At 45.0% G+C, this 10,815-nt stretch overlaps 1 protein-coding gene across 2 annotated transcripts; it reads left to right on the top strand.

Annotated features, from left to right (window-relative positions):
* On the top strand, positions 1–10,759 carry fbxl5 (F-box and leucine-rich repeat protein 5). Of its 2 annotated transcripts, XM_049008598.1 has the most exons (11): positions 1–149; positions 1,446–1,661; positions 3,531–3,626; positions 3,879–4,062; positions 4,475–4,660; positions 4,832–4,957; positions 5,453–5,601; positions 5,986–6,068; positions 6,650–7,285; positions 8,224–8,372; positions 9,557–10,759. In XM_049008598.1, the coding sequence occupies exons 1-11, from the start codon at positions 66–68 to the stop codon at positions 9,631–9,633; spliced, it is 1,986 nt and encodes a 661-aa protein (XP_048864555.1). In that variant the 5' UTR covers positions 1–65; the 3' UTR covers positions 9,634–10,759. The 2 variants fall into 2 exon arrangements, with proteins under 2 accessions (XP_048864555.1, XP_048864546.1); XM_049008589.1 differs by having other exon boundaries at positions 8,224–10,759.
* The last annotated feature ends 56 nt before the right edge of the window (positions 10,760–10,815 follow it).

Genomic DNA, 10,815 nt, shown 5'->3' with positions numbered 1-10,815 from the left:
TTCCGCGAAAAGCTTACGACGGCAATAGTAAACAGCAGAGTTATTTCGGTTTCCATGGCGTGAAGATGGCTCCCTTTCCAGACGAGGTGGATGTTTTCACAGGCCCACACTGGCGAATGAAGCAGTTAGTGGGCCTTTATTGTGAGAAGGTAATGCAGTCTTAACGCAAATTGTTTATTTATACCGGGCTCGCTCACTGAGAGAAGAAAAAGAAGCAAAGATGTAAAACATTGCTATTATACGCAGACTACGCAGCGTACTAGCAGCTGCTAAAGCAAAGGGGCTGCGTTCAGTCCCCAAATATTAGCAATGTACTAGCCCGCTGGCTTAAAATCAAGCTAGTAATGCAGTTTAACTGATACTATCATATTGATTATTGTTTCTATTCAGTCGTGTTGAATTGGGTTGTGGGTTTTGCTGCAAAATTGGAAAAACGTCACTTGATTTTAGCCGTGAAGCTAAATGCTAGTATATCCCTGTTATGTCACTGTTAAGTGTTCGGTAGGTAACCTCGTAAATCCCACACGTAGTCATTTATTTAGTAAAAAAAACTTTTACGTGTATTTCATTAGTGTTGTCTTTTTCAAAGTACATGTGTGTATTGGGATAATGATAGTTTGCACTAACAGCACTAAATGTGGGAAGATCGCCAACTATCAGTTGGTCTGTCTTCGTTTACTAGCTGGCTGACGTAGTAGGTTAGTTAAAGCTTTACTCTTCCGGTAACAGATTAGTTTTATAAAATCAGCATCCCTGAATCTATGGCGCCAGGAGACGGCGTTTTTATTCGCTAGATGTGGAGGGACTGCTGGGCATGATAGCTTCGTACCAATATGTGAGGCGGTCGCATAACCCTCACTTAAGCTGTTTTCCTTCCCTGGAAGTCATTTAATTTTACGCTTTAAAATGAAACGAGACTCTTGGTGTATTTGTGGGCGCGAGCTGTCATTTTCTAAGAAAAGTATAAGCGTTGTTGATTTCTGCCCCTTTTCGTACTATTAATGGCCTTAGGTATTGGGTACGTTGGATACTCTTAATGAAATTAATGATAATGAAAGTTTGAATTTAAATTGAGTGTAAATTGTAAAGGGTATTTCAATCAAGGCAAGAAAATTTTATAAAAGGTATAGTTGGACAGTTATGTACACTAGGTGCAAATGTTAATATGCAGATGATTTAGCATAGTGATTGGCTTTTGGTTAAAGTGTGACATAAAAGACGAGGTTTTTAGGAATTGCAACCTGCACAAATGATGGGTTGCTGGCTCTGGTATTAAACCACTGGCTAAATGACTCTGCCACCCTCGTATGAGATTATTTGGATCATCAGTTTAATCATCAACCTCACTTGATGTTATAGTCACTAGTTAGAAGCTTGTTAAATGGTGTGTAAATATCTAAGTGGGTAGGTAAGCATCTGTTAACGTCTTTTGGTCCCCTTTTCAGCTGTCGAAGACCAACTTCTCGAACAACAACGACTTCCGCTCGTTTCTGCAGTCGCTATGTGCCACCTTCAAGGAGTTCAAGATGCACGAACAGATCGAGAACGACTACATCATCGGGCTGCTGCAGCAGCGCAGCCGCACAGTCTACAATGTGCACTCTGACAACAAGCTGTCTGAGATGCTGACGCTGTTTGAGAAGGGGTTGCGTGGTGTCAAGGTCTGGATCGTCTCCGCTTGCATTAATGCTTACAGAACAGGGCAGAGCCACATTAATATGGTCAGAGGCCCACGGGGTCCTTTTTTGTCAGTGAGCCCCCTGTTATTTTCTGTTGTGTAGTTCTTTTCCAGAGGGCATCCCTGATGGTAAAAGTATGTTGGGCTGGTTGGCCTAGATTAAATTGCATTTTGGTCCTAACCTGAAAATACCCAACAAATTGTGTCCCCTTAGTCCCTTTTCGGTTCAAAACGGGACACAGCATTTTCCTTTCAATATGGGATAGGTGGAAACTTTACATTTAAAATTTTATTCAACAAGGTTAGTTGAGACCCCTTCTGGCAGAGGCTCCTGGCCTTTAACACAGGACTGTACCCAGGCTTTTGACCTCCAGGATTTTACGTTCGTTTCCCACCTAGTGCTGTGTGTATGGGAATGGCATGTGTTTCTCCTGCAGTCTAAAGGCTTGCAGCGAATTGGAGCTTTTAAGTTACCTGTTGTCTATAGGTGTGCCCTACATAGGACTTTTAGGAAATAGATTTATGCCTGTTTATATGTCCTGTTTAATTTTTTTTTCCAAACTTGAATTTATGGCTTTGCAACAGAGGAAGACTTGCCTGTATTGAAAAATGGTCACGAAATGAATCTTCCTGTTTCTGTATGCTGCCGGTACTCTTATGGTGTTTTCTAAAGCGGTCACTTCACACTATGTTGTCTGTATTATTGTCTGTGTCAACTTAGCGGCCAGAGGAAGTGTGATGATTAATTAAGTCCTGTCTTAGTGCTGCTGGAATAGCTGGCTGTCCAGGAAACTGCTGGAAGTGGTTCTGTGCTCACAACGAGCGGTAACTGGGATACGCAGCGGTTTCTGTAAAGCGATGCGACTGCAGTGGTGCCATATCCGGCTGCAGAAGCCACAGCATTTATAGGACATTTTAAGTTTGATTTGGTTTGTGACTCTTAAATCTGGATTTGTGGTGGAAAATATGAGCATCGGTCATTGTGTGCATCAGTACTGGCAGGTTTTTGCTGAGTATATTGTCACGGCTGGGTCTGATTCCTCTGCTGGAGTTTGTTTTTTATGTAGTTGGCTGGTGGTTATGCTGGTCTCAGTTAATTGATTCTCTTCAGTGCCCACAGGGGGCCTAGTGCTTAAGGAACTAGAGCTCGACGTGAGCTTCAGGTGGGACTCGGCTAGAGACCAAGTAAATCCTGATGTTGAGAGATTTTGAGGGGACCTTTTGTATAGTAACGTTTATTGGGTTTTCTGTGTTTGCTGGGGTTGGAATCTATGTCAAATAACACAATTAAGTAATAAAACTATCATTTTCTGGTTTTTGGTATTTTGATTGCTGGAGAAAGTCGATTGCTTCATGCTTGGTCTCCATTCTTTAATACTTTTCTGGACAAGCTCCACCCTCATTTATACAGCCCAAATGTTGCCTTGTTCCACCAGTGTACAAATAGCCGTGTATTGCAATACAGGAAATTTCATTGCCTTTGCTGGGAAGAGGAAAACCACCAGAAAGTAAAACACTGGGGAAATAGCCAGCATTTGTCTGGAGGGCATTCAGGAAGAGCCTTATTGGGGACTAGTGAGGTCAGAAGCTGATGGCGGATGTGGGGTGGTTGTGGTTGTCTTCCTTAGATTTTGTGGCCATGCCCTTTTGGTCAGGGTGAGTGCTGACATCCCGTCGGTGGTGACCTGAGGCATAGTTTGTTTCCCCTGCAGCTGACTAATGCACTCAGCCTTTTACTTTCATTTAGGGTTTCTGCTCTGCCTGTGCTTTTGTGTTCTATGCGACCTGTCTGTACGTTGGTTGTTGGCATACGATGCAGCACGAGTTTGTTTGCTTTTGCCTCGTCTTACAGAATGAGTATGAACAATTGAACTACGCCCAGCAGCTGAAGGAGCGGCTCGATGCGTTCACCCAGGACTTCCTTCCCCATATGAAAGAGGAGGAGGAGGTATGTGGCCAGAGGCTGTCTCTGAACGTCCTGAACAGACCAGATTTTTGTGCATAGATGTAAAATATGCCTAATTAAAAATAGAGCGACGGGAAAGTGTTTGTTCAAACCACAGGAGCGCAGCCCTCCTTGTGTATACATGTCTGCTTGCAGGCCTGTGTGTTTGTCTGGTCATGCTGACTGTGAATGTCCATCTGTGACGTCCTCCTTATCTGCCAGCGTGTCTGTGAATGCTCGCCCACCTAACCTCAGGTGTTCCAGCCCATGCTGATGGAGTACTTCACTTATGAGGAGCTGAAGGCCATCAAGCAGCAGGTGATGGCAGAGCACCGGGACCGACGGGGCGGGGGCCCCCTCAAGGTGCTCGATCTGTGGAGTCAGGCCCAGGAGCTGCAGCGTGCCTTCAAGTACTCTGTGCACGAGAAGTGGGATGAGGGTGAGAATCAGGGGTCAGAGGAGGGGCCAGGGAGGATGCTCATGGAAGGTTAATCCCAAGTGTATGGTGTTCCCCACATCCACTGCAGATCTTGTTTGTTTAGATATGTTGTAGAGTAGCATTGTTATGTTGCCCTTATGTAGGTACCCCCTTCATTTTCCTGAACATATGTCACTCACTGCCTAGTCCAGTTTTTTTTCTGTCCCTGGACACTTATAAGGCCTATTGATTTCTCCTTTTGCCACCTATCTGTCCATTTCCCTATGTGTGGTTATCATTAGGATCATTGTTCTTCAGGACCACAGGTTGCTAGTCCTTTAGATAAAGATGCCCTACCATGCAAGCTGGGCATTGGTTATTCCATCCCGATGCTCATTGTGACTCTGAGCTGTTACTGTGGCCCTTGATCCAGAATCCGAGAAGGATTCGAAACGGCTGGACCACATCTCCCAGCTGCCCCCCGAGGTTCTGCTGAAACTGTTCCAGTACCTGAACCCTGAAGACCTAGGCCGCTGCAGCCAGGTTTGCACTTCCTGGTCCCGCCTGACCAAGATGGGGTCGCTGTGGAAACACCTGTACCCTGTGCGCTGGGCTCGAGGTGAGAGGCTGAATCGACTTTGCTCTTATCTGCTGTTTAACTGGATGATATGCACAGCTGTAGGTCTGCTTATACCTTGGCCTTGTAGATGTTGTAGTTTTGAGGGGCATCAGTCACAAACTGGTGACTGGAAAGCACACTCAATGCTGAAATGTGAGGCATCTCTTCCAGGTGACTACTGCTGCGGTCCCCCTGGGGATTTGGACGAGGAGCCGGATGAGGAATGGGTGCAGAGTCTTCAGGATGAGGGACGGGCCTACCAGGAGTGGGATGAGGATGCTGATGTTGACGAGTCAGGTGAGGAGTAGCTAGGGGGTGCCATGCTGCATTGAGTGAACATAAGGCATCGTACCGTACTGGCAGCATGGTGGTTTGGACCTGTGCCTTGAAAGCTGGGGGGGCTGAGTTACAGCCTTTATATCCTTTGTTATGGAATATACTAATGAAATATGATTGTTTGTTTATATAAACGTTTGCTGAGAGATTTGGTGGCATGATGTGAAAGTGTTTCTTTAGTAAAAAAAAAAAAGAAAGTAGTTCTGGGATGATGCTTCACACCTATATTTGGAATATGTCCTTGGTGTTGCCATAACAACCTTTCCAGATACTGCTATGCTATAGCAACATTTGAAACAACATTTGTGTCAAATTACCGCATTAATCCAAACAGATTTCAGGGGGATGAGGATGGCAGCCACTGCTTTACTAGCCCTGCACTGTCCACTCTGGGAATCTGCCATGGTGCCTTGCAGTTGGCTGCATTTCCTCATTCTATCACTGCTGACCCTGCAGAGGAAGCTGGAGCGGACTCTGTGGCAATCAGTGTGGTTCAGAGGGAGAAGAGGCTGCTGAATGGGATGATCCAGTACCTCCTGCCAGCCGTTGGACCCTCCGTCAAGTCGATTGTCCTGGCATACAGCTCAGCTGTCTCCAGCAAGATGGTAGCATACTTGTTTATGTTTCCCTTAATTGTAACGCATCAGTCTGATTTGAACTTTTCACCACCTGTGCAGGTAGTGCTTGTCTTAACTGAGGTAGGAAACCTTTTAGGGCTTATTTTGCTTTTTTTTTCAATATGATGAAGTTCTTTAGTTGGGGGCTTAAGCAAAAGTTGATTCTAGATCAGTTTTGAGTTAAAAACTATATGGTTAAATAGCTGGCTTTTAAATTAGTTCTGCCCCTTCTTCTGGAATACGTTTTTTTTTTTTGTAGCATTTATACTTATTACACTGTATGATGTCACTGAGAACTGTCATGTGGTTTGAACCACTTGCAGATTCTGTGCCTTTTCATGTTTGACTGTTTGACCTTGTGTGTGCGCCTAGGTACGGCAGATACTCAGCCTCTGTCCCAACCTTGTGCACTTGGACCTCACCCAGACGGACATCACAGACTCTGCCTTTGACAGGTGAGTCAGTCATCCACTTGTTGTTTGGCCCCGGTGGGTGTTTGACAGGCTGATCCCCGTAAATGACATGTTGGATGTGCAGTGCTGCCTTAACATCTTTTACTCGAACACACAAGGTTGTGTGTTCATCAGAATCATAATATTTTTATTATATCAGAGAGAATTTATTGTAGCTGCACTGTACACAGCTACAAAAAGAACAAAAAATACACAATTTACATTATGACATACAATTTCTGTATAAAAATAAGCATCATACATGAAGATTGTAATAAGTTAGTGGGTGAATATGAAAATATGTACAATACTGTGGTCAAATGTATACAAATTTCACTGGTACAATATTGCATAAAAAAAGGCAAAGGTCATTTGGACCCCCCCACACACACATTTAACATAAAATATTAGTTTTATGCCAGTGTGTCCCTCCCCACATTCAAAATGCTTCTGACGCCCTTGTTTAGGGGGGTTATATGGTCTGATAGCCATTGGAAGGCATGATTTCCTGAGGTGTTTGGTGGAGCATTTTATGTTGGGGAATGTGTGACTGACTGTGGTGCTCTTTGTGAATTTCGCCCCAGCTGGGAGAGTGCGGGTGCCTGTGGTCTCCTGGAGCACATTGACCTGTCAGGCTGCGAAAGGATCACAAACTTGACCCTGGAGAAGCTGTCCATGGGCCTGGGGGAACTAGGGGACCAGTGCAAGCCTGAGGTGCCAATGAACCTGCCTGTGGGCCCCGACTGTGAGGGTGGAGTTGGGGCTCGCCAGGCCCTGGTCTTTAAGCGGGGGCCTGGGAGCCTGGTCAGTGTCCCCATGCATGTCTGGGTACTGGACCCTGCACCCCCTCCGGACATCGAGGATGTGGCCGAGTGGAGGCGCGGCCCCGACGGGAGAAGAGGGGCTCAACTCACCCCACCGCCTGCCAGTGGAGTGTGCTGCTGCAGGAGGCGGGGCTTCAGGACTAACAGCGGCACCCCGTGCTGGCCTCAATATGTCTCTATGGGGGAGTCGGCATGGTGTGGGCACTCTTCCTGCTGTGGGGTCTGGGAGGCCCCAAGGACTGTGGAGACGCTCTGGGAGGCCCCCATGGGGCCCAGCAGGCTTCGGACTAAATGCCAGGGTTCTGGTGACCAAAGGACTAGAAACCCAGAGTCTCTCCGGCGGCTGCGTTTCCTTAGCCTCTCTGGATGCTTCCGTGTCACTGACCTTGGTCTGAGGTAAGACTCCGTGTTCCAGGTTCTCCACAGAGCTTGTTTTGTGGTAAGAGGTCCCTCCAAATCTGTACTGAGGCTGCATCTGAGGTCCCACTGTAGAGTGAATTTGTAACTTTGCCTGTTCACAAACCCCACCCCCCCAGGGGCCAATCAGGCAGGTGCCTCCTTCTAGCTTATAGTCTATACCTTAGATTGGCCAGGTGTGGCAGTGTTTAAGCAAACTGGCTGCAGACGTATTGTCTTTATACAAGTAGCTAATCTGAATGCACTTTAAAAGACCAACAGATTTTAGAAAATGCATATATCTTTCAAAATCTCATCAGTCCTGGCCAGTTCTAGATTGTTTTATTGAGGTGGTCACACCTCTCCCACTAAACACAAGATAAGAGGGGATGTGGCGGAATTTCTGAGTTGTGCCAATAATGCTGTTATCACTTTGGTTAATAAACAACATGAACATGTGAGAACCCACAGGGTAGATTTTATTCAAATCTGTGACACCACCAAGCACCAAATGGTCCTGTGTTGTCTTTTATGAAATGAAGCACTTTTGGTGTGACCTTGATGTGCTAACAATTTAACCTGTATGGTAAACAGCAGTTTGCTTTGGACATATGAAACCAGTATGTTTTAGAACGTTTCTGTCTGTGTTAATTTCATTATTTAACCTTTCAGCCTGATTGAATTCTCCAGGTGGGTATGTGTGTGCATGTTTTCCCAAAAACGAGAAACGAACCTTCTGGGGGTGTCCCATGAGGCAAAATTTATTTTGGTTTCAGTTTTTAAACTGGACAGAAACTTGTTAATCATATTCTTGGGATTCAGTTGGATGGTGCTAGGAATTGTTTCTACAGTGATAAACGTGTGTGTGTATCCTGAACCTTTAGCCAGGACTATATGCGTTTATCCTGAACCTTTAGCCCGGACTATGTGTGTTGCAGGCTGCTTTCTCAGCATGGAGGTCTTCCTCACCTAAAGCATCTCAACCTGTCTGGCTGCCTCCTCATCACAGGGATGGGGCTTCAGGAACTCGTGTCGGTCTGCCCCTCCCTTGAAGACGAGCACTTCTACTACTGCAACAACATCAATGGTAACGCAGTCTCTCTGATACTACCTCACTCTGTAGTAGGCTTTTCACCAGAACTGTACTCCAATGATCACACATTCACTCACACGCACACTTGGCAATCAGTGCTGCTGTTATGGATGGGGGGGAAAAGCCAACCGATGAAGCGGTGTGGTGCTGACGACCATGGCTGTTACGGTACTTTGGAGCATATAGTGTACTGCTTAGTGTGCACTAGTGAAGCTGTATGTATTGGGCAAATGTACTGTGGCCAGTCAGCAAGAACACAAATATTACTTAAGCTGAGCAGGATTCTGCTACAATCAAATGGGCTGAGTATACTAATGTACATACAGGACACAGCCTTTGGGGGCAAAGGGCAGGACTGCTTTCTATATCTGAAGACCATTTCTGCTCTACTCGGAGACTTCAGAATATGGACGACTGATGAATATGTGGGTCATTTGTCAGAGTCCACAGTCAGTATCTTCAGTGGTTTCTTGATCGTCATGCTATGTTAAGTTTGGATTTCACTGGCTCCTCTTTGGATTCTCCCAACCCCCCCCCGGAGTTAAAGATGGTGTTTGGCAGAAGTGTTTCTTGTAATGCGGCAGCTGTACTTAATGTTCTGCATGCTTTCATGTGTCTGTTCCCCTTATTGAAATGTAATGCCTCGTTTAACAGCCCCTTTGTAGCATGCAGAAAAGGTGACATATAAAGGTAAGTAATGACCATGCTACAGAAGCAGCAAATCCTTAAGGGTAAATGTCAGGTTCATTCTGAATTATCTGATGACTGCTTTTCGTTATGCAGGGTTATTAGTTTACTGTTATCTTTTAATTAGACGAACTTTAAAATCTGATATGTAGCTGGACTAAGGATCTTCATACGCATCATATATAGTAGCAGCAGTTGATGGATCTGTCCTGTAATATGATGGCTGCATGGTTCGATACAAGGATGAGAACAGTATCCCACTACTAGCTATATATTTCCAAATTTAACAGTTCTATTTCAAAACAGATTTTCTCCATTAATATGGCAGAAGTTGAATTGGATGCTCTGGGTGTTATGTCTTTACTTATCAGTCTGTACATCTCCGGATGGCTGTTTCCCACAGGGGACACACAGCTGCTAGTTAAATTTCTGCCCGACCGCGAAGCACTGGAGTCTAACTGTGCTATTCCTGCCTCTGTTTCCCTCTCCAGGACCCCATGCCGACACAGCCAGCGGCTGTCAGAACCTGCAGTGTGGCTTCAGGGCCTGCTGCTGCTCAGGGGAGTGAGCCCCGCCCCCTGCTTGGCATAGCTCCCCTCTCATTGGCTCCACACTTGCACTTTAACCTAGGAATATCATTTGCTGTCATTTCTCACCTTCTACTGTTCATCTGTGAAACAAGGCAAAATTTGTTACCCTGTCCCCCCCGATTTTACATCTTTGAGTCATGGCAGGGGAAGGGGAGAGCAAACTGGTGTTTCCCTTCCCTTTTAAATTTTAGACTCAGTTTTGTTTTACTTGCAATGTTCCAAGTGTGATGGTTTGAGTCTGTCATTTATGTGCATAACCAGTGCTGCAGTATTTACCACGTTACTATGGGTGGACATGGAATTAGGAGAGGTGGGCTCACTCCTCGCTGCTTATGGTTTCGAGTGATTAAACTCAATCTGTTCACGCTGACTGGAAGCGTGAGCCTCCTTTGACTGTAGTTTCCAAGGGTAAAAGAAGCAAATATACGCTTACTGACTAGAAGCCAAGAAAAATGAGAACTAGTAGAGCCTTAGAAGTAAACAAACAGTTGCCATTTCAGACTTTGTGTCCTCTGAGCTAAGTTGGTATGTTACTAGTAGTTTTTGGAGGTGTGTGATGGGAAAGGGGTGAAGGATACTGCACCCATCTCCATAGCTTTTGAAGGTAAATGAAACTGTACTGGAGGACAACTGGGCTGAAGTCTGAGTGCCCTTAAGTTCTGTTTTCCCTCTGCAGATGTTCTGTTCAAGGTGTCTGGGCAAGAGTCATTCATTTTGTATTGATCAGCTATGAATCAAATCTAGGTTGTTAGGTGGAACTTGAATCGAGAGCTGTTTGTCTGCTGTCAGTCCTCAGAGGGACTGTGAGATTGGGCCCTTTTGTTCTGACAAAAATATGGGCAACAGGCTTCATTGTTTTGTGTCAAAATTCCTTGTTACTCCTGGACTAATCTGTGAATTTTGGTCTAATCAAGGTGTTTATTTTAGAGAGATCTGTGTCCCTGGGATTTTTTTTTTTTTATCCACCACCTCTGATGGAAATAGGAACTTGTAGCAGATTTTGCTGGGAACTACATTTGCTTGTTCAAATAAATATTGCATGATAAATTTGCTTGAGGGGAAAAGTCCTCAAATACAGAACAATAAAAGTATCTTGATTTAAAATGTTCATTTTTGAATGCTATGAGAAGGAAAAGACCTTTATTAGAATTTAGGAAAAA

This window comes from Brienomyrus brachyistius, chromosome 1 (assembly GCF_023856365.1).
Source record: "Brienomyrus brachyistius isolate T26 chromosome 1, BBRACH_0.4, whole genome shotgun sequence".
In the NCBI taxonomy this organism is placed as follows: domain Eukaryota; kingdom Metazoa; phylum Chordata; class Actinopteri; order Osteoglossiformes; family Mormyridae; genus Brienomyrus; species Brienomyrus brachyistius.
This window is presented reverse-complemented; position numbering and strand designations above follow the sequence as displayed.